General features: G+C 37.3%; 1 protein-coding gene across 4 annotated transcripts in view; it reads right to left on the minus strand.

Moving 5' to 3' along the window:
• LOC310638299 (complement receptor type 1-like) overlaps positions 1-22,707 on the minus strand; it is a 70,033-nt gene extending 47,326 nt beyond the window's left edge. For all 4 annotated transcript variants that reach the window (XM_083359258.1, XM_083359257.1, XM_083359256.1 and 1 more), the window contains exons 1-3: positions 22,610-22,707; positions 17,749-17,934; positions 4,137-4,328 (exon numbers count right to left, since the gene is read on the minus strand). In XM_083359258.1, coding sequence (XP_083215384.1) covers positions 4,137-4,328; positions 17,749-17,934; positions 22,610-22,703 — 472 coding nt within the window. In that variant the 5' untranslated portion in view covers positions 22,704-22,707. The remainder of the gene's footprint in view (positions 1-4,136; positions 4,329-17,748; positions 17,935-22,609) is intronic.
• Between the last annotated feature and the right edge of the window lie 2,119 nt (positions 22,708-24,826).

Raw genomic sequence — 24,826 nt, forward strand, 5'->3', positions numbered from 1 at the left:
AAACATCTGGATATCCAGCAAGGATAATAAAAGAAGTGAAATGAAATTGTTGTTTATATTTCCATAAAATGTAATAAATAATTAGAAAGGATTCAAAGTGCATATTGTGCAAAGAAGCAGAAGAAACAGTAGATCATATATTCAGTTCATGCAAGAACATTGCACAAACTGATTATAAACGATGACATAACACAAAATGATTCACTGGAACATTTGTAAAAATAATTATTTGCCAAAAATGAAAAATTGATGTGAACATACAGTAGAAAAAGTAGCTGAAAATATTGTGGGATTTATGAATAAAAAGTGATAAAGTCCCAATTCATAATATTCCAGATTTATCTGTGCTTGTAAAAAAGAAATCATGGATAACTGATGCAGCAATAATGGGGGATACTAGGATAGAAGACAAAAAATTAAAGAAGCAAAATATTAAGATCTGAAAATCAAAAGATTATGGGCAAAAACTGGCTATGTTGTTGCCAGTGGTTATTGCTTATCGGCCCACTGGTTGCCATACCAAAAATAACTGCACATTGATAAAATTTCCATTTGTCAATTAGGAAAGGCCACACTGCTTGGATCTCCACATATGCTATGCCAATATATTACAACATGGGTCAATATAAAAGAGAAAAAAATGTAACATTATCATATGTGTATATTACTGGCCACCCAACCAATCAGAAGAAATAGATGAACTCTTTGCCAACCAGTTAACAAATGTATGTAGGAAGCATACCACAGTAGTAATGTGAGACTTCAACTACCCAGATATCAACTGGGAGACAAACTCTGTACTGAGCGGGAGATCAAAGAGATTCCTAACCAACCTAGCTGACAACTTTGTCACCCAAAAGGGGAAGAGGGAACTAGACACAAAGCTATACTGAACTTAATCCTTACAAACAGAGAAGAAGTGATAAAAGGAATCAAAATTGCCGGAACCTTGAGTGAAAGTGACTGCGTCAAACTGGAATTTAATATAAGGGAAATACTAGCAACAGGAAACAATCCAACCAACGTCCTAAACTTCCAAAGAGCCAACTTTAACAGACTCAGAGAGAACTTAGGAAAGATCCCATGGATGAAAATCCTAAAGGGGAAAACAACTCAAGAAGCATGGGAAACCCTCAAAAACATGTTCATTAAAAGGGGAATAATTAAATGTACCATCTAACGCAGAAGATGACAGAAGTATTAAAATAGATTGGGTAGAGTTAAAATGGTATCAATCCTGGGAGTTGAATTCTGGGAGTTGAAGTCATGCATCTTAAGTAACTGAGGTTGAGAAACGCTACTCTAAAAGAATGCATTAATATGACTAAAGCATCATCCTTATCTGGGGCAAATTTGGATTTCTTGGGAAACAATGACCCGCTTTGGTTTAGTAGTTAAGGCATTTGGCTAGAAAGCAGAGGACCATGAATTCAAGCCCGACCTTGACTGGCCCAAAGCCACACAGCTAGCTTTCATGGCTGATGCTTCAGGCATATTAATGCATTTCTTTACAGCAGTGTTTGTCGACGTCACTGCTCTCTCAGCCCAACCAACCTCACAGGGTTGTTGTGGAGAAAATAGAAGAAAAGTGTATTGGATACATTTGTTGCCTTGAGTTATTTATAAAAATAATAAAGACAGGATACAAATAAATAAAAGACACACTGAATACACAGCAGCAAAACAGAGTCAGAGTCCAACAAGAGTCAGACTTGTTTTGATAATCACCTTGGAAATAGCTTACACATGGTTTTTCAGATATCAAGAATCTTCAGAATGTCACATTTTATCACAAGGAGTGAGTTTTATGCAAGTTTAAGGACTTATATTTTTTTATTTTGAAATAAAGCAGAAAGATTATTAGAATTTTGATTTGGGGTAATTATAAATAGATTAAATGGGCTAGATGGATTTGAAGATTTTGAAATTAATTACAGGAATCCTTTCTGAAGGTTGTTTAGAATTCTATAAAAACATTCAGTAAGATTTTGAAATTAAGTATAAGAAATCTTCCCATGGGAAAGTGTTATTGATTAGAAAATCTATATGGGACCAGAAAGGACTAAAGTTCATAATTAACTGAAATAATTAAAGAAAAAGAGATCCACGGATAAAGAATGGAGCAACATACTGTACTTTGGAATAATTCAAGAATATTTGAAAACATTATGGGAGCATCTTTGATGCTAAATATAATCATTTAAAGGTAAAAACTCTGGTGTCTGGAGATTGTCAGCATTTGGAGAGGGGTCAGCAGGCTTTGAACTCAAGCAAAGCTGAGTGTCTTTGGATGTTGGAATTCCCTGGTTATGAGGACTTTCCTTCTTGGTCTGGATGGGGTTGCACCACTGCAACTATGGGCAACTTTTGGGACTTTCTGGACTCACAACCCGTTTGAAGATCAGGTTGCAAGGAGTGCCTTCGCACTACCCATGTTGTGCACCAGTTATTCCTATTCCTGCACCAGCAGCCTTGCTGACTTTAGTCATCTCTCATATGGATTACTGCAATATGCTCTACCTGGGACTTCCCTTGAAGAGTATTCAGAAGCTTCAGCTGAAGTAAAATGCAGCTACATGTGCAATTAAGTGGATTCCACAATCAGCACAAGTTATAACCCTGCCCCACAACCCACAATGGCTACCAGTCTGCTTCTGTATCCAATTCAAGGTGCTGGTTAAGGGCTATAAAGGCCTACACAGCATGGGACCAGGTTACTTGAGAGACCAGCTCCTCTCAATCACCTCTTCCCATTCCATCAGATCGAGCAGGCTCTGGATCCTGTCAGCTAGGGAGCATCACCTAACAGGCCCAAGGAGGAAAGCCTTTTCTGCTGTGGAACCCACCCAGTGCTGCCAGAGATCTGATTGGTCCCAACCCTGCTAGCCTTTTGAAAGATTCTGAAGACATTATTTTGACAACAGGGAATGTGGCAGTATAGTGGCTGCACCAAGTGGTATTGCTACACTGTCTATGAATTTTTATGATGCTTTTTATTTGCCTTTGTATTATATTGCATTGTTTTTGTTGTGTTTCATATTGTTGTATTTGTTTTATTTGTTTAACCTTTCAAATCATATATATGAGCAGATATATTAATTGGAATAATAAAATAAAAAATAAATATCATTGATCTCCATTCTGGCATTGAAATTACATACTGTATTAAGAGAAGATGATAATTGGCAATAGGCTGAGTTTGGACTATAAATGCTAATGTATAATAATAATAATAAAAATTATAAATTAATATCAAACTTAAGTGTTTACATCATGCCACTATCACCCTATGAGCAGAAAAGGTCTGAATTATTTCTACTTGAAGATGAATATAATCAATCACCCTAGATCACACCTAGATTCTCCTTTCTCACTGTGGAAGCCATTATTCCAACCTGAATCATAGCCATCAACCCTCAAGTCACCTAGTGCCTAGGTTTCTGACAGAAATAAAATAATAAATCTGAATAAATATTTCATAAAAGAAGCCAATATCTAGCAGTATTCCATGAGATTAAAAACGTGCTATAACTACATGCCAGGCAGTTCACAGCCAATCCATAAGCAGTTCTTCAAAAAGGAAATAATTTAAATATAATACTAAAAATAAAGATGCCAATAAAGCTGCATATGATATCAACCAAACTAAAAATATAGTGTACCTATTAGTCTTTTAAGAGCCTCAGAAGTGTAATTCAGGAATTCAGCACCATTATAAAATTTATTTATTTTTTTATTTTATTTTTTTATTTTAATTCCATTTATATCCCGCCCTTCTCCGAAGACTCAGGGCGGCTTACAAGCTTAGCAGTAGCCTTCATTCTATGTATATGCCTGCTTATTAGGGCTTTCACACACACCCCAAGCGGCATTATTACAAAGTCAGCTTATTGCCCCCAACAATCTGGGTCCTCATTTTACCTACCTCGGAAGGATGGAAGGCTGAGTCAACCTTGAGCCTGGTGGGATGCAAACCTGCACTAATTGCAGGCAGCTGGTGTTACTTAAGGAGGCATATTAATTAATTCCACACATCAGTTGGCCCATGTAGGATCATATCTTTGTAAAATCATTACCAAATGAATCAGCAATTATTCAATGCAATTTTGAAGTTCATTGCCATGGAAGATCCTGACCTTTACAAAAAACTGGGGCTGGTGACCAGGTATAATTCGAAAGGCAAGTAATAGCAGGCCTTTTTGGACAACCAGGAATGTGCTCAGCGCTTCGATGGCAAATATGGTACACAACTGATCCCACAGGATAAAAATGAAGAAATTCATCATCCACTATGGAAAATCTGGTCTCTCGTGGACTCCCACAGCCACCTGCGGACAAAAGCAGACAGAAGCTTTATAAAAGAAAGGCTTTTTTTTACTTGTTAAAATATGTGTTATGTATATTTATTATGTGTTGATAACTGATAGAAGAAAGGGCATACAATTCACTAGCTGCTATATTTAACTGCTTCCTGGCAGTAATCTCACACCCAAGAAATGAGTCTACATTTCTTGCTTCATTCTGATTTTGATTGACCCACCCAAGTGACTCCATAGAATGACACTGGGCCAGGGGAATGTGGTTGAAAGAATGATGAAAACCAAATCACAATGCAAACATTGAAAGGAGGTAATAAAAAAATAAAACAGAAAGATGTCTGATCATTGTTAATTTCAGAAAAGGCAGGCACAGCCACACTTCTCTGTGCATTAATGATTCACCTGTGGAGATGGTTACCAGCATTAAATTCCTGGGTGTGCAGCTAACGAATAGGCTGGCTTGGTCGCTCAACAGTGAGAAACTGGTGAAGTGGGCACAGCAGCACCTGCACTTTCTGTGTCCCGTGAGAAAAGCTCATCTTCCTTCCCCTGTTCTGACCACTTTCTACAGGGGGACAATGAAGAGCATCCTGTCATACAGCATCACAGTCTGGTTTGGAAGCATCACTGCTTCAGACAGGAAGGTGGTGCAGAGAGTGGTGAGGATGGCCGAAAAGATCATTGGCAGTTTCCTCCCTCCTATCCAGGACATAGCACAGAAGTGTTGTTTGAACAGGGTCCATAAGATTATCTGGGACACTACTCATCCTCTTCATGACCTTGTTACCTTCTGGGAGGTGGCTTCGTGGTATCCGTAGCAGAACATCCAGATTCAACCATAGTTTCATTCCATATAGCATTAACCTTATGAACTCTCAGGCTTCCTCTTTCCGTTATATATTCAAGATGGTCAGTACCTAATATTTTATTGTATATGTATATGTAGGGCTGTGGGTCTATACACAGGGCTTTTTTCTCATAGGACGCTCAGAATGGCGTTCCGGCACCCTTTTTTTTGCAAAAAATGCTGCCTCTATTGGCTTTCGAAAGCCTATTGGAGGGGTAAATCTTGGCTCTTTTTTATGACTCGTGGACTTCAACTCCCAGAAATCCTGAGCCAGCCATGCTGAGGGGAAAGACAAGCTGAGCCATGCTGGCTCAGGAATTCTGGGAGTTGAAGTCCTTGAGTCATAAAAGAGCCAAGGTTGCCTACCCTGCACTAGAGGACATTAAAATTATTTACAAGGTTACTTCTTTAGGAACTAAACTTTTAGAATCTAAAACAGCTAATTCAAAAAAGCCAACAGGAAAGAACCTCACATTTTTCATCTGCTCTGCCTTTTGGAAGGTAAAATTAGATAACAAAATAATCTATTTCCTATGTTAAAATCTCTGCAATGAAATCAATAAAGGTAACAGGAAAGAAATAAACATTTTTCTCAATGTAATATGTCTTAATTTAGCTGATGCTAGAAAAAAAAGTATGTTTTGTAAATACTCTTGAAAACTATTTTGAATCTATAACCATCTATTACAACTAAACCACTTTAAATTAAACAATTCAAGAATGAAATATTCTTAATTTGGACTTTACTTTTACTGTTTGGACTGTGGTGTGTTTTGAAAAATAGATTATTTAGAATCTAGTTATGTTGGACTTCAGTCTTTAAATAACTAATCTAGTATATACATAACAATATATGATGTTTTCCATGGTGAGCTTAACATCAATAACAACATTTATTAAAAAGGCTAAAATAATTTCTGGTGGTATTATCTGTACATTAAAATTTTGTTTAGTCACAATCTTTCACTTTTCACATTCTGGACAAGCAGTGGTCATGTATCCTAGCAAAAGATGTTACTTATGTGCATAAGCCTAGTCAGTAGCATATGCCTTTTAAAAAATATCAAACATGCAAAGAAACAAAAATAAGTCCAAAATATCTGTATTACATCCAGAAATGCCAACTTTGCAACCAATATTTCTCATCCATAACTATGGCAGCCTATGGATACCTGCATACATGCAAATGCTTCTCTGGGATCAGTAATGCAGCAGGGATTGCTTTTTCCTTCCAGTAACAGATTGCTGGGAAATACCAAACATGGCCTTGAGAATTCCAATGTTTGTTACAAATTTTTCTGGATGTGGTTGGAAAGAGGCCTAGAAATGCCAGCATAAATACATCACACTTGCTGAACGTGCACACTTGTTCACTCACTCACTTACTGCCCCATTGCTTCCAAACGCTTCCAAACGCTTCCAAACGCCACTTGCTCACTCACTGCATTTGGAAGCGACGGGGCAGTAAGTGAATGAGTGCCGGTGCTGGAGGCCATCAGCTGTTTGGCACCGGAGACCACTGCCATGAGCAACACAGCTCTGGGTCAGGTTTCAGAGCAGCTCCAGGTGGGGGCTCAGCACAGGCTGCGGCATAGCAACTGCGGGGAGGGGAATCCCCATGGTGGCTGTGGGGAGGGGAATCCCTGCGACATGTGGCTCCGAGCCACAGGGGCGGGGGTGCAAAGGACGGGTGGCGACGCCATAGCAAGACATGGGCATCACTCCCAGTGACAGTACCTCTGAGTTCCGGCACCTTTTTTTTAAGAAAAAAAGCACTGTCTATATACATATGTTGTATATAATATGTTTTAGGTGTGTGTCATCTATGTGTTTCACTCTGAGAGTGGACAACTAAATTTCATTTTTGATGTATGCTGTTGTGCCCACAGTAAAAAGTGGCAATAAAGTTTATCATCTTATCTTATCTTATCTTATCTTATCTTATCTTATCTTATCTTATCTTATCTTATCTTATCTTATCTTATCTTATCTTATCTTATCTTATCTTACCTTACCTTACCTTACCTTACCTTACCTTACCTTACCTTAATCTAGAAACAGGAAGAAATGTTGTTCAAGATAAGGTTCTTTAATGTTTTATCAGGTCCATACCATCTGTGTTTGGTAACTATCAAACAGTATTTAGAACAGAGTTCATAAATTGGAAGGTGAAAAGTATACCGCCTTTTATGATCCTACTGAAGTTCTTTCAGAGAAAAAATCATTATTTTGTTCATATTTTGCTATTGTTTGTATTTAGTTGTTAAGCTTTTTTATATTTGGCTCTTATTGCACTTGTTAAATGACCACAATCCTTGCTTTCCATGTTACAGTCGTTAAGTGACAGTTTTTAAGAAAAGCTTGGGGCTGACTTTGTAATAATGCCGCTTGGGGTGTGTGTGAAAGCCCTAATAAGCAGGCATATACATAGAATGAAGGCTACTGCTAAGCTTGTAAGCCGCCCTGAGTCTTCGGAGAAGGGCGGGATATAAATGGAATTAAAATAAAATAAATAAATAAGGAAGGCTGTGGTCCCTTATGCTTGAGACACCCCATGGTTTTGCTTAATAACCTACAATGTCACTTAATGTCTGTAACATGGAAGCAAGGATTGTGGTCATTGAGCAAGGTGATCACGAGGATGCCTCATTTAACAACCTCACAACTTATGATCATAATGGGAAGGCTCCATTATGGTTGTAAGTTGAGGCTACCTATACTTAAATTGTTCATTAAACTGGAGAGGTGGAAGGAAGAAACTGCTATACCATATTTGATTACCTTTGGTATCACTGTATTTATTTCTTCTCACTTTTTTCTCCCACCGTTGTAGTTTAGTGTTTCCGCAGATATCACATGGGTATATGCCTTTTTGCTTGCTTTGATATTAACATTTCATGGAGTTTCCACTTAGCATACATGTGTTAATTTATTTATTTATTTATTTATTATTTGGATTTATATACCGCCCCTCTCCCGAAGGACTGGGGCGGTGTACAGGGCAATTAAAACACTATATACAACACATAATATACAAAAATTAGAATAAATTAAACCAAGTAGCCCTAAACAATAAAACACATTCTAAAATATAAAAATTTAAATTTAAAATCTAAAATCCCAGTCCCTCAGTCCAGGCCGGCAAGTTCAAATAGCCTTCAGGTAGCGGCGGGAAAAGCAAAGGTCGGGAGCCATCTGGAGCTCAACAGGGAGCTGATTCCAGAGGGCAAGCGTGCCCACAGGGAATGCTCTCCCCTTGGGGGCCGCCAGTCGACATTCCCTGATTGACGGCACCCTGACCTCTCTGTGGGAGCACACAGGACGATGGGAAGTTAACGCCGGCAAAAGGTACTCCCGTAAATAATCCGGACCCATGCCATTTAGGGCTTTATAGGTCATCACCAGCACCTTGAATCTCACCCGGAAGACAACTGGAAGCCAATGCAGCTCACAGAGCAGAGGTGTTACATGGGAGCATCAGGAGACCCCCATCACAACTCGCGCGGCCGCATTCTGCACCACCTGGAGCCTCCGAGTGGTATTCAAGGGCAGCCCCCTGTAGAGAGCATTGCAGTAGTCTATCTGAGAGGTCACGAGCGCATGAGTGACTGTGCGTAGGGCATCTCGGTCCAAATAGGGCCGCAACTGGCGCACCAGGCAAACCTGGGCAAAAGACCCCCTGGTCACAGCTCCTATATGATCTTCTAAACTGAGCTGTGAGTCAAGGAGGACACCCAAGTTAAATTTTAAAAATGAAATCAGAAATCAGAAATCGGTATATTTGTTCAATTTATTTACCATATTAATCCTCATAGATTTATAGATACTAAAATTGCAATAAAATGATATTTTTAAATTTCAGTAACAAAACTATAATGATTATCAAATTATAAAAAACATAGACATATAAGTGCATAAAACTGCAATCACTTCACAAATGTTTTCTGGAAAAATCAAGATGTATTACTTCTAGAAAATTATAAAGAAGATGGGCATAGACTATTTTGGAAAGGCAGTCTCTTAAATAGCCAGGCTTTATCCATATACAACTTATAAGCAGCAACCAGATTTTTCCCCCAACCATTTTATTTTACTTGAAAGATCAAAATACAAAAGAAAAAAAGTAAACTAAACAAAAATATTTTTTAAAATGTGAATTAAAAAGAAACAAAGGACAAAAATACATATATTCCCCCTGACAAATCTACTGCAACACGTTGAAATGTTGAAAAAAATTAACTGGATCGGAATTTTATTTCCTAAAATTTGTGGACTAAAAGACTCTATTTTCTACTCTTTATTTTCTATTTTCACTCAAGATCTGGATTTTTCTTTATAAAATAGAAGCAAAACTGAAAAGATTAAAATAACTTTAGGATTCAAAGGAAAGCTTCAAATGGTAGGAGTGACATCTTGTGGCTAAACTTGATATTTCAATTTGCTATTGTCTAAAAGAGACTTGGCTGACAGCCCAGAAAATAGATAAGACACCTGTAACCTTAAAACATCAGAAGCTCAGCTGTGCTCCTTAACCAGTGGGGGAAAAAAACTTTCTTTTTGAAATCCCTGATTGTAAAGTTTCTAGTCTAGCACACTATCATGGAAGAAGATCAGAAACAGACTTTTCCTATGGATGAGGATCAGAAACAAATCCTTTTCATGTTGAAAGCAATTCTTCAAACCCTCTTTATAGCTCGTGATGAAATAAGAGGTTATAGAAAAAAACAAGAAGGCAAGTTTGCAAACTCAAACTTTAATTACAACTAAAGAATCACCTACACAGAATTCAACAGAAAAAGTGGAACAATTAAATACCATGAAATAAGATTTAACTGCTCAACAAACACAGATAATGGGAAATCTAGAAAAGAAACTGACAATATGGAAAAAGGAAAAGACTCAAAACAAAGAAAAAGTTGTTTCTTTGAATTGCAAATAACCTTGAAGACATCTGGGAACAAAGGAAAAGCCAGCTATGAAATTAAAAAGTGTTTGAAAGAAAAAAAACACCTGGACTGTTGCTTAAATCTAAGAACTGTTTATGGAAAAGAAAAACCTTGGCTTTTTGGCTAATCTTTCAGAGGAAAATCTGTAGGAAGGATTTAAAGTGGCTTAATATACTGAACTGTAATTCTGACTGACTGATAAATTGACTTTTAAATTAAAACATCGATGAAAGATTATTTGAAGTGGGGAGACAACATGGATATCACATACATATCAAAAAATGACAAGATGCCACATTCAGTATTTTCTCCTGAAGGACATAGCCTGGAAGCAATTACTTCAAGGCAAGATAAAAAATTTCTAAGAGGAAATATATGTAATGTTAGGACAAATACAAATGACAATAGACTCAAACCACAAGGTAATCCAAAACAACTTTGATTATTAAAATAAGCATATTTCAAACTAAATTTACAATTAAAAAATACCCAGGAAATAACAAATAAATCAAAGGCACAAATAAATCAGACAGCAGACTATAAACTAGAAGAGTATGATCAAATTGATGAAACAACAAAGGAAAAGAATTACAGTTCGACACAAACAGGAAAAAGTCTTCAAGGTTCTGATACAACAAGAAAAATGGAATTATCAGAACCATCAAAGTTTGGGAGACAGAAAGTATTTACCTTACTTACTTCATCTTTTGTATCCCCAACAACATTTGTAAAAATACAGAAACTGCTGGGTAAGCAGATTACATCAACTTGGAAAATTACTCGGCAAAAGAAGACCAGAGATTTGACCCATCCTACCAGATGGACTGTTATGTGAATAAACATTTGTTTGAATATGGCTAAAAGAACAGAGAATTTTGAACACAAAGGGGCCTTATAAAAAGAAGGATAAGAGATTTAAGTAATATAGTATGTTTTATAATACATGAAATGTTAAAATAGTAGGTTGATGTAACTTTTATTAATATATAAGTGAAATATAAACTGATTAAAAAGGATGTTATATCTAGATATTATAAGATATATAAAAAGTATAGTATTTTTATAATGCATGGTATAAAATATTGGAAGGATATACCTAAATGGGAAAATATATGAAGAAATTAAGTCTGATAAGAATTGGATTGAATATAAGGGAATTTAAGCGAACAAAAATTATAAAAATAGGATGTATGCTGAACTAATAAGATGATGGCTATGAGAATAATATAAGCTGAAAAAAAATGTTATATAGAGATTATTATTTGTGTAAATATAAAAAAATGCCTATATCTAAGGTTGAAGGAGAATACAAACGGAGAAGGGAAGATCAAAGAAATGTACTATTAATATATTAATCATGGAATTATCAAATTTAATTATTATTGATTGTTAATTATTATTCTTTTTTTCTTGTTAAAATATAAACTAAGACAACATGCTGTACACCAGGCATTGGAGATTGTTATAGTTAAAAACTAATAAAATATCTATTAAAAAAAGAAGAAAGAAGTGTTTGTTTGAAAGGTATACATCTGCCAGAAAAGACTGAAAGCATGAATATAGGAAATTTTGAGATAATACTGTACTTTCATGGCAAGAGGAATGTTATGTTGTCAAGGAGAATAATTTAGCAATGGATGTTGCAGAGATATCTACAACAGAGACTTATGAACTTTGGAAATGAGATGCAATTGTTGGGAACGTTTCCAATTAAAAACCTAAGGAAAAGTTTCACTATTAAGAACCAAATGAGGGTATTTGCCCCTGGATTCAGAGATACTGATCGGGGTGATTTGTGGTAAATAGGAAAGCGCTGTAGACTTTCAGAGAGGAAATTACAATAACAGACTGATTAAGTACTTTGAACTTAAACTCTGCTGTTGTTTAACATGTTAACTATTTTACCTTTTATATATAATGTAAAGGTAAAGGTAAAGGTTCCCCCGCACGTGCGTGCTAGTCGTTTCCGACTCTAGGGGCCGGTGCTCATCTCCGTTTCAAAGCCAAAGAGCCAGCGCTTGTCCGAGGACGTCTCCGTGGTCATGTGGCCGGCATGACTAGCACGGAACGCTGTTACCTTCCCACCGTAGTGGTCCCTATTTTTCTACTTGCATTTTTACGTGCTTTCGAACTGCTAGGTGGGCAGAAGCTGGGACGAGTAACAGGCGCTCACTCTGCTACGCGGCACTCGGGATTTGATCCACCAAACTATAATGTATGACATATAATATATAATGTACGACAGGTCAATTGGGTTGCAAATACCTTACATTTTGGACCTGGTTTGCAAGGGGCGGAACTATTATTGGTTTTTTTTAAAGATTTTATTGGTTTTCTAATGTTACAATTACATATTTGAAAAGCAATAATTCAACTACATACAAATATCATTAGTACAAATCTCAAACTAATACAGAAAATATTTCCTCTCTTTTCCCCTTAATATGCACTGTCTCATATTTAAACTCAGTTTTTATTCTAACAAACAGAAGCAACTTTCATACATTTATCAATAGTTTTTAGTTTATACTGTACAGTATGTATCTTAATTGCTTTAACACTCAAATCTTTTAGACAATCAATAACCTAATGCCTTTTTCCCAAATTTAATTTTCCATTAATATTTAAATTTAACATTTAATATTTTTCATTTCCAAATTTTAAATGATCATGAAATCTGGTGTTCAGGGTACACGTCTTATCTATTTACATTCTCGCCATTTACATCAGCAAATTGATATCTTAATCACCTTTACATGACCATTATGAGCAAATCAATATTCAAATTTAACTATCAATATTTATACTTCTAAATTTTAAATGGCCAAGATTTTCTTTATCTCAATTTATAATAATATCTTATATTTTAAGTACACATCTTATCTATTTAAGTATATTCTATTTTAATTCTCATTGGTAGGCCGAAACCCCATTCTTCTTCAGTCTTATTCTAGCTTTCTTTCTTTGCCAAATCATATTCCATGTCTGTGCATTTGAGTCATCAAACAAATCTCCTTGCATTGTTATATATATTATTTGACATTGGGGAAAAACCATACAGTCGCCATTTTTTTGAGAGGGCTAGCAGTTCTAGCAGATTGTCTCTTTATTTTTCCATCTCAACATAATTGTCCTGAACTGTTTGTCTTCTCTTCCGTCTGTTCTTCTTCTTGATCCTCAGGTTCTTTCTGATTTAGTGCCTCCAACTTTCAATCTCACACCTCAATCTTCATGAACTTCTGAAGTTCAGCAAAAAGACAAGGTGTTAGCCTGAGATTACTCCATCTTGCTCTGTCAAGGATCTTCCCTCAGAAAGAACAATTTGAAAAACAATATGTGTGCACGCAGGGAAGGAACATCCTCAATTTATGTTTTCTGTAAGATAGCAGAGGAGCTTCATATAGGGAGGCATATCTTGTAGTAATTTTTGAAGCTTATTAATGATTTGTAACTTCTGCAATCTTGTAATTATTGTTGAAACTATATGCAAAATATTACATAAGTACTCCTTTCTCACTGAGTGCTTGTGCTTGCTTTGGCAAATTATCCTCTTACACCATTGTTCTACACAGAATAAACCTTTATAGTCTCTACTTGGTGTGTGAATTGACTATTCATACATTGGCCAACTAGCCTGTTTCAGGGACAACAAAGGTAACCAGCCTGATTTCCACAAGGAAATGCTATGACAGAAAAGTATCTCCCCAAAGCCTCCTGAAAATGTAGGTGTTCTAGCTGTTGCTTCCTGTTTATCTAATCAGTCAGACTGTTATTAATTGGAAAGGAAGTCTTGTGGGCATCCAGGTGCCAAGCTATAAGGTCTTTAGAGGTCAAACCCAGCACCTTAAATTGGACCTAGAACCCAACTGCTAGTCAATGCATGGTCCAAAAATGCAGTGTTATGTGCTCCCAACTTCCAGAGCTCCCAAGTATGTGAGCCACTGCAATTTGGATCAACTGCAGTTTCTTTAAAGGCAGTCCCAAGTAGAATGCATTACAGTAGACTAGTCAGGTGGAAATAAGTTCATGAGATTGGCTTGAATCATTGACTCCTATTAAACAGTTTCAAGATAATGACGACATTCAACTCTGAATATAAATTGCTTTTATACACTGATAAAGTTAGTCTCAATAATTATGCAATAACAGAGCTTATAACAAGCGTACTTATACCATCATTATAACTTTACCTGGAATAAGTTTAATTTATTACGGCAGGAATTCACTATATTTATAAATTATTCTAAAAAGGCGGGATTTGAATTTGTACAAAAATAAAATACTTCAGTTTTTACTTTTCTTGCTTGATAAAAAAACGTCCATGAAAGAGACCTAAAACAAGATGGACTGACAACATTAGCAAGTACTGAGGGCCCAATTGGCAAAAGAAAGCTCAGGACTGTGTAAGATGGAAACACGTGAAAGATACCTTCATCTGCAGTGGATAGACATGATGATGATGATGATGATGATGATGATGATGATGATGATGATGATACTTTTCTTGAAAAATACTGCAGTATGTTCTATTATATATGTATAAATTTAGAATAGAATAGAACAGAACAGAATAGAATAACAGAGTTGGAAGGGACTTGGAGGTCTTCTATCTAGTCCAATCCCCTGTTCAGGCAGGAAACCCTATACCATTTCAGACAAATAGTTGTCCAATCTCTTAAAAACTTCCAGTGTTGGAGCATTAACAACTTCTGGAGGCAAGTTGTTCCACTGGTTATTTGTTCTAACTGCCAGGAAATTTCTTCTTAGTTCTAGGTTGCTTCTCTCGAACCATTGCTTCTTGTTCTGCCTTCAGGTGCTTGACTTCCTCTTCTTTGTGGCAACTCCTGATATATTGGAACATTGCTATCATGTCACCGCTTGGCCTTCTCTTCATTAAACTAGACATACCCAATTCCAACAACCATTCCTTATGTTTTAGCCTCCAGACTGCTGAATATTTTTCTTGCTCTTCTCTGCACACTTTCTAGAGTCTCAACATCTTTTTTACATCATGGTGATCAAAACTGGATGGAGTATTCCAAGTGTGTTCTTACTAAGGCATTGTAAAGTGGTATTAATACTTCATGTGATCTTGATTCTATCCCTCTGTTAATGCAGCATTGAACTGTGTTGGCTTTTTTGGCAGCTGCAGCACACTGCTGGCTCATATTTCAGTGACTGTCCACTAGGACTCTAAGATCCTTCTCAGTTACTATTGTATAAATGTATAGCTATAATTTCAGTAGGTATAACTCAATGATTAGAGTTCCTATTTCTCTTTGGAGTAAGATTAATGTTATCAAAACAAATATTAAATATAAATTAATGTCTTAACAGAGTTTCCAATGCCTCTTGGATACTTTATAAAGATACATGAATTAATGAGAACATTTTTATGGTTAAATTAATAAGAACTTGTTTATGGTAGGATAAAGCCCTTCAACTATCATTGGCCAAATTTATTTTATAAGGATGGTAACAATCAGATTTTTAGCTATATTAATTATTAGGCTTTTATTTTAATATCTGTATTTTTTCATATTATTCCAACCAGCTTCTACATTATTTCTATGTCTATTTTCCATTTGTTCCTTTGTATGATTAAGCAATCTTCTAATACTACATACAAGAATTGAATTTTCCATTCCTACAGTTGTTGTATTTTATTTTGTTCCCTTTCTTCTATGGCCATTGTTGACCTTACTAAAACATGATCTGCCAACACTTAGAACCACTCTTCCTTCCTCCTTGTAGCCTTCACTAAATTAAATATAAAATCAATTGTGTTTTTCATTAAATGAAAGCTTGAGAGAATTATTCAGTGTTTTTATTGTGAGGTCTCCAGATGCCCCAATAATTCTATAGTCTCTTGTCTTATTTCCAATTATTCATTCTCGTCACTTTATTAACACAATGAAGGTTTCCCCTGGGACAATTTCCAGTGAGGTGAGGAGACGCTATACCTTCATTTTTCATGGGGGAGTTATCAGTGGCGTAGCGTGGGTTGTCAGCACCCGGGGCAAGGCAACCGGAAGCGGAAATAGAGGGGCGGGCGGGCGGTGACGTCACGGCACCGCTGAAAAGACGCGCCCCGCAGCAGCGTAGACTTTCCAAGAAGAGTCGCGCGCATGCGGGATGCTTCCGGGTCCCTCTCGAGGGCGGCTGGGCGGGGCTCCGACCTGCAAGAGCCGCTGCATTCAAGCTCGCATGTGAGCCCTGCTAAATAAAGCCACGCATGCGCACGAAGCTAGGCCGGCTGGCCGGCGGGTCCGTCTTCGCTCGGCCAAGCCTGCCGGGGTGCCTGCGGGGCGCTTGCGGTTGGCCTGAGCCTGGGCGGAGAGTTGGCCGCTTCTATTTATTTTATTCAGTTTATGTGGCCGCCCATCTCACCTGCCGGACTCATTTCGCTTTGCAAGAAAGAGCAGCTCAAGAGCGGAGCCAAGCCAACTCTGTGCAGCCCTTGGGGCTCCCTGAGCAGCTCAGTGTGAGCACGCCCCCCCCAGATGTTGCGCCTGGTGCGGCCAGCCCCCCCTGCACCCCCACGCTACGCCACTGGGAGTTATAGTCAAATTCTGTAGCTAGATGTGAGACCCATACTGCAGAAATACTCTCTAAAGGAAAGGGAGATCTCTAATTTAGAGATTATCTGAATAATATTATACAGCCTGCATTCCAACAATTAGAAAATAAATGCATAGCTGTACATTCTTTGCAGCATTTTATACATCTTCAATTACTATATTGGTATTGTAATATTTAGAAATAATAGCAAATTGAGTCATATATAATTCAATGCCAATGGAATAGTGTCACTAATACTTAATTTGTCATCTTGAACTCATAGAAATAGAGCATAAATCTGTCAGAATGCAGTTACCAAGAAAATCAAGAAAAAAAGAAAATAACACCAGATTCTGAAAAAAAGCAAAGTTTGCACTATTTTTAAAAAGAGTATAAAATATATAGGTATTTTAAAAAGCATTGGCCAACCTCAGTCATATTTGCCCTTTTGGTGCTGCCAGCTTTGCTAAAAGTCCAGTGGGTCCAGAACTATGGGAATCTCAATTATTATTTGTGCCATTTGTAAACTTCCACCCTCATGTTTGATGCCCTGCCCAACTACTAACTGTGGGGAGATGGAGGAAAAGGGGGTTCTTCCTGCTTTTTCACTTTTTTTCTTGGCCTCTGAAATTTAAAGCTAATCTGCCAAATCAATCTGCTTCCCATAATGCTTTTTTGGTGAGAGGGAGTAAGTCCTTTTTTTTCACACCAGGGGAACAAGTATGGGAAGACCAAAAGAGGAGAAGCAGCAGGTTGGAAGGAGCTGATGTTCAAAAAAATTGAAAAGGGGGAAGATGGGTGGGAGGAGAAGACAAAATAAGAGTAAAAATGGAGGCATGGGGAAAAAAGAGAAGAAAAAGCAGAAGAGGAAGCAAGAGAAAGAAGAACAGAGCAGGAGAGTGAGGATGTAGGGGAGTAAGGAAGAGAAACAGGATTCAGAAAATGTGCCTTTATATCCTTTTAAGTCTAATACATAAATAAAGAGCCTAAGGACTAGATAATTCTTAATTACTCCCTTCTTTTTAATAAGCCACTGGTGATACAACAAGAAAATATAAAGAAGAAAAAAACTTACTCTCACAAAACTCTTCCATTGGGTTCCATCCTGTTTCTGGAAAACAAGTTGCAATGTATTTTTTGTCAAGGTTTTCTTTATAGCCAGGAAGACATTTGTAGGTTACTGACTCATAAGGTTTGTAAATAGACTTAACAGGCTCATATGGCACAGCATTTTTCAATACTGGTGGAGGTCCACAGTCACCTAAATTAGAGAGAAAACATTAATTTTAGTCTATGTGCAGCTAGTTTGCTGTGCAATATTTTTTGATTTTTAATAGAACAGTGATTCTCAACCTTTTCTTCACTGCAGACTTCCTTTAAATATTTTTGTGGCCCTGGACCATAGCCATGAACCCCCAGGATTTAATATTTAAATCATTTCTTCAAGCTTTCCTGGACCCCCTGGAAGGACATGGTGACCCCCCCAGGGGTTTGGAGACCACAGGTTGAAACCACTGTAATAGAATATATAGTAATATGTTTGCACTAACTATGCAATGAAAAAGGACTTTATTTATTTATTGGGATTTATTTTTACTTTACTATTCTACCAGCTTCAATCTATGTTTTCAGCCATAAAATCAGCACAATAAAGCAGTAATTTTTGTTGCTGTTGTTCAGTCACTTAGTTGTGTCCAACTCTTCTTGACCCTTTGGACCATAGCACATCAGGTCCACCTGTTCTCACTGTCTATTGGAGTTTGCCCAAATTCAAATCCATTGCATCAATGACACTATCTAATCATCTCATCCTCTGCCGTCCCCTTCTCCTTTTGTGTTCAATCTTTCCCAACATCAGGGTCTTTTCCAATGAGTCCTCTCTACTCCTTAGGTGACCAAAGTAGTAGAGCTTCAGCTTCAATATCTGTCCTTCTAAAGAAGAGTCAGGGTTGGTTTCCCTTAAGGTAAAGGTTTCCCCGCACATGCGTGCTAGCCGTTTCCAACTCTAGGGGCCAGTGCTCAACTCCGTTTCAAAGCTGAAGAGCTAGCGCTTGTCTGAGGACGTCTCCATGGTCATGTGGCTGGCATGACTAGACACCAAAGGCGCACGGAACGCTGTTACCTTCCCACCGTAGTGGTCCCTATTTTTCTACTTGCATTTTTACGTGCTTTCGAACTGCTAGGTTGGCAGAAGCTGGGACGAGTAACAGGCGCTCACTCTGTTACGCGGCACTCGGGATTCGACCCACCAAACTGCCGACCTTCTGATCGACAAGCCCAGCGTCCTAACCCACTGAGCCACTGTGTCCCTGGTTTCCCTTAGAATTGACTTATTTGATCTTCTTGCAGTCCAAGGGACTCTCAGGAGTCTTCTCCAATACCACAATTCAAAAGCATCAGTTCTTTAGGGCTCAGCCTTCCTTATGGTCTAACTCTCAAACCCATACATTACTACTGGGAAAATCATATTATAAACTATACTAATACATAAGATAATAAAGAACATACAATATCAATGGTGCTGGATTGTAAAACTGCAATACACCAAATTCCTTGCAAAGAAAGCTTTGTTTGCAGATTATTTCTAAATGATGACTGCATGGGCCCAAACTGAACTTTGATGGGAAACTGTTCCCTAATGTGGTGTCATTACAGAAACACATTGTCTTTGGGTCTTCTCACATCTGGCACTGAATATTCAGCATTGAAGTACTCCAAGGTTTTCCACCTGGGTTAAATATATAGGGCAGGTGGTTTCACCTACAGATGATGGTCCTGAAGGTTTCTTAGCTCAAGCCATGTAAAGCTTTAAAACCAGTATTTTAAATTTCACTCAAAAATTTGTTGGCAGCCAACAATGTAACTGCAACACACATATGATGTGGCTGTACTGTTTTTTTTTTGGCTCGGAAAAGGCAGAAGTCTCCCAGTTGAGCAACTGAATTGAACACAGCAGCATTTAAAATAAAATGAAAGTTAGTGAAGATTCAGATTAATAAAAAAGAACCTTAACAAGCAAGGGAAGAGAAAGTTTGAGCTCTAGGTGATAGCCAATATATTACCCCAGGGCCTCACCTACTCAGCAGACTAGAAAGGAAAAAGAAAAAAGTAAGTGCTTTGTTGGGGCAGAGAAAAGATTAAAGGAGAAAAGAGACCCTGGGGTGTGGAGGAAGCTGATAAAGGTGCACCTTCTGAAATCTCAGCTGACCATGTGAAAGCCATGATGAGACAACAAGAAGGCCATATCAGAGTCCTGTACAGTAATGAAAAGGAAGGAAGAGGGTAAGGAGAAACATGGAGAGAAAATGAAAGCTCTGAATATCTAAAGACAGTAAAGTCAATGTGAGATGTGTGGCGAGAAGCATTCAAAGACTTGGAGGTGAGGGTGGGGGTATTGCTAAGGGGAGCTCAGACCTCTAGAGAAGTTAACTGAATCATCCCTTGAGCCGGAGATATTGGCAGATTTAGCCATACCAAACCCCCCAAGTTAAGTGAAAAAAGGACAGTGAAGCATTTTTTACAATATTCAAAAGTACAGGTGGCTATCATTTAGCAACCATAATTGGGACTGGCAACTAGGTCACTAAACAAAGCAGTCACTAACTGAAATCATGATTGTACTTACAATCTTACTTCAGCTTTCCTTTCCTTTATAAACCTACAATGATCATAAATGCAAGGATTGGTCGCAAAGTTATTTTTTTACTATTGTCATAATGGTAAAAGACTGATATAAAAAGTGACTTCAGTAGGACAGTTCTCTAACTTTCAGCCATAGATTCCACCTGGCTAACCAACTGGACACTGGGTTGTTAAATCATACACCTTTAAAGTTTTTTAGTCAAAAAACATTACAAAGGCACTCCAAACATTCCAGGATTGTGGCTTTTCAGACATCTCTGCATCTTTCCCATTCGGAAGACAGTCCAGTAAAGTTGGCTGTCAAGCCCACTGAGGTAGTCAAACTCAGGAAACAAGAACCATTTGGATTTCTGGAAATATTTATTGCCAGTACGCTATTTTAACAGAATCCTGAAAGCTTGTCAAAGCCACTCTCCATATCACCCTGCATTTATCACTTTTTCTCACACTTCTCCTCTCTGCTGGACTAAGAAATCTTTTCTGCAACAGCCAGGCCTTCCTTCCTTCTTTGTATTCTTAGGTCCTGCTAGACAATCCATCACAGAGGCTTATTGAGTCAACGGATATTTATGCCTCTTCAAGATAAGTACCATGAAGTTTTGTTTCATCTGAGCTAGCTTTATTTACCCCACATCATTCTAAACCAGGAAAGTAAATTTATAACACAGGCAAAATAACTACCACGCTAGGACCAATACTTCCACATCTATCTGAATGGAGAACAGTTCAGAGAGGGTGGGTTCTTGTTTTCTCTCTCCAGACCTATTAATATTCTGAAATATTCTGAATATGACAGGAGAGTGACTGAGTTTGTCAGGAGAAGGTAACCTCTGGCTAGTTTCATTTTTTAAAATTCTCCCTGTAAATTGATGAGGCACTTTTTTCTAACTTCATTTTTCTATAGTACATATCATACTGTTCCATAAGCAGTGCTTTTTTTGTAAAAGAAAAAGGTGCCGGAACTCACACGTCATACAACCCACCTTGCCTACCCTACAAGGTTCCATCCAAAAAAGGTGCTGGAACTCCGTTCTAAGCGTTCTATGAGAAAAAAAGCCCTGTCGATAAGAACATTACGACAGCCCTCCTGAATCAGGCTAAGGTGCATCTTAGTTTACATGCGTCTGAGGTGCTTGTAACCAGGATGTAGTGACATATGTTATTCCTGTTGATCCCCTGCAACTCATATTGCCAGGCATATTATCCCAGCCTGAAGATAATGTTGAATACACTATTAATATTCCAGATAGACCTGCGCTCCAGAAATTCATCTTGTTACTTTTTTAGGCTATTCAAATTTACAGCCCCATATTTTGTGGCAATGAATTTCATAGTTTAATTATATACTGTATGAAAAAGTACTTTTTGTCTGTTCTAAATGTCTTTCTAATCAGCTTCATTGGTGATCTCTATTCAAGGCAAGAGAAAACTTATCCCTGTCCACTCTCCAACAAGTATGATTTTTAGACACATTGATTATGGATCCCATCAGTCACTCTTTCACAGTTAATAATCTCAATGTTTATTTTGAATATCCTTTTCTGTAGCTTTTCAACTGTATTATATTTTACCCCAAACTTAGCAATGAATACACAGTATTCCAAAGATGGAAATGCATTACGATTACATGAAGGTGTTAAAGCATTGGAAATTTCACTATCAGTTTCCTAATATAGTAAGCCTAACCATAAACAGTTTGAAATCTTAATGACTCTTTTGTGCCTGTGTAAAATCCAGAACTGCAGCAGATGCAATTAACTTTTAACTGAATTATGTTCACAGTATTTAAACCCACATAACTCAGTTATACACCGTTTTGCCATTTTTTTTTCCTTGCAAATAGTTGCTTTCCAGGCTGAAGCATTTTACACGTAGAAGCAAATGTAAAAAGGGTGGAATGAGATCGAATCTAAAGTTTGACAGCACCACGGTTGGTAAATTTATGTTTGGTGTCCTGATAGTTCCCAGGATTGCCTGGTCAGAAACAATATTAATCAGTGGCTTCACAAAACATAAAATGCGTTTTATTTTTATTATTTTTTTCTTGTCTTTTCTATACTTATCGATGTTTATATGTAGTAGTAATTGTGATCACGGACTCCCTCCTGTTAATATATTTCGAAGATTAATTTGGAACGGAAGAGAAACAAGGATATCCTTTTTCGGAACAACCGTTATTTGGAGGATCGGAAGGCAAGGCGGCTAGAGGGACCAGCTGGCTCATTGTCGAGTAAGTGGCCCTCCAAAAGATGGGACGCAGTTCCCTCCTCCCTCCAATCCTTCCAGTTACTTACCCAGCATTCCGGAAAACAGGGAGAAGAGCACCAAGATTGTCGGAGCCAGGTGGGGAAAGAAGTCTCCAAACATTACAGTGCAACTTCCACTCATTTTATTCTTTCTTTCAAAGAATGAATCTTTAACGCGCCAGGAATGAGGGTGGAACTGCATAGGGTGCGGGCGATAAAGACTAATTTGGGAAATCGCTCCGCGGACAGTAGGCTTAAGTAAGGGCTTCCCCGCGACCAGTTGCTGGGGAAACAGGGCGGTGGATAAATGAAACTGTTGCGAAACTTCGAATTACGTTGCCTTGCATTTTTTATAATTCACTCCAATTCTTGCCCTAGTCCCCTTCAAAAGTCTGACAGGGCTATCTTTGTGGTTCATTGCTAGGCGTATGTTGTGTCAAACACATTCTGTCTTACCCGTTTTCAGAAATCCGGAAATGACTGTTTCACCACACCTAACAGGCAAATATGTCCATCTACGGTACGCATCCTTGCCGACTTCATTTTCTGTTCTTTTAAAAGACTCAGATCTGTATGTTCTACCACAAAATTCTGCCTTTTCCAAAATACATGGACTGCTTTACTTCCCTTCCACCAGAACACTAATTCCAGGTTATATCATTACATATGTCTCAATACTATAATCTGGATTTTTAAAATATTATTAATTTTATATGAAGTAATAATAGTGGTTATTGATTTTACAGTTGTCTGATTGCCTCACATCTCCATGCCACTGTGTCCTAAAAACGTTTGTGGTAAGGAAGTTAGAAACATGAAATATACTCCTTCTGAACTTGAAGTATGTTTACAAATGTTACAATTTAAAAATAAAATTATTTCATCAGAAAATATTACTTTACATTTATTGGCTACCCCCACCCAATTTGAATATTCTTCCACTATGATCTGGTCTAATCCAGCTAGTGCCTTGTTTTGGTTTCATATTACTACCTTTGTTAATAGATGTTTGGAAAGAAATATTATAGTTAGGGAACATAATGTAATATTGAACTATATTCCTAAACTACGGAATTTGTCATCTCATGAAGAACTTTGATATACAGCATAGAGTATATTTTTGTATAGGTGTAAAAATGTATCTTCTTGATTTTAAGGAGTCCATGGCATGTGATTATTTTTTCTTAATAGTATTTTTTAATGAAATGAGTACTTTATGATAGGGTTTAGATCTTTAGATTATAACCTTCAGGATTGAATTTATTGTTATCTGTAGTTATATGGCTCTCCTCCCCCCCACACTAATTAGGGTTTTCTAGGCATAGGAGAACATCTCAGTTCATTTTAAATCACTATTATGTATATAGTTATTCTTTTTTCCTTTTTAGTCAATATGTTATTGGTGGTGCTTTTTATTTCACTTAAAATGAAAATGCCATGTTAGTTTGAATGGTCTGAAAGCTATTTACTGTATATTTAAGTAGAGCCATAGCTGATAAAGTACTGTACTTCATGCCACAGACAGCATCTAGCATCTAACCTAGTAGACTGATACAGAAGCAGTGAAAGCTATAAATGTGATCCTTTTAGGGATCTGACACTTTTAGAACAAATTGAACACCACTAACTTAGATTAATAAATCATAAACTAACAGCATTTCTCTTGACTGGATTGAATTTCAGTTGTTAGTTGTTATCTGGTCTAGTACTGTGGCCAGATACTTGTTTAGTAGTTCCTCTATCTCATTAGATATGAATAAAAGGAGAAATAGAGCTGGGTTTCACCAATATTCTGAAGACACTTTTTTTCTAAATCACTAAATTATTCACTCAAGGGTTTCATATAGGTATTGAACAACATGGAGGATAAAATGTACTGGTCTCACAATGGCTTCATTTAATAAAAGTGGAACCAATCTTTCTACAGGGGAGAAATGTATAGCTTCAGTAACTAAATGTAATAAACCATGAGGAACAAAAGACAGCATAAAATGCAGTTGATCAAACTTTTCCAAACACTTTATTGACATCAATGGGCCTTAAAAACAAGGTGATCACAAGAAAAAGAGATGGCCCTGCATTCTTTTACAAATTCAAATATCAGAATTGCAGAGATTAAATATAATTAATTTGATCAAATACTTTGCTTTCAAAGTATTTACCCAACATGTCTCAGTAAGCTGCTGAAGTACTGATTTCTCACTGGGCTGGATTCCCCAAGTCCCCAAACTGCTCAGAGAATTCCAGTAGTGATACTGAAAGCAT

Source organism: Vipera ursinii (assembly GCF_947247035.1).
Source record: "Vipera ursinii genome assembly, chromosome: 3".
Classification (NCBI taxonomy): Eukaryota; Metazoa; Chordata; class Lepidosauria; order Squamata; family Viperidae; genus Vipera; species Vipera ursinii.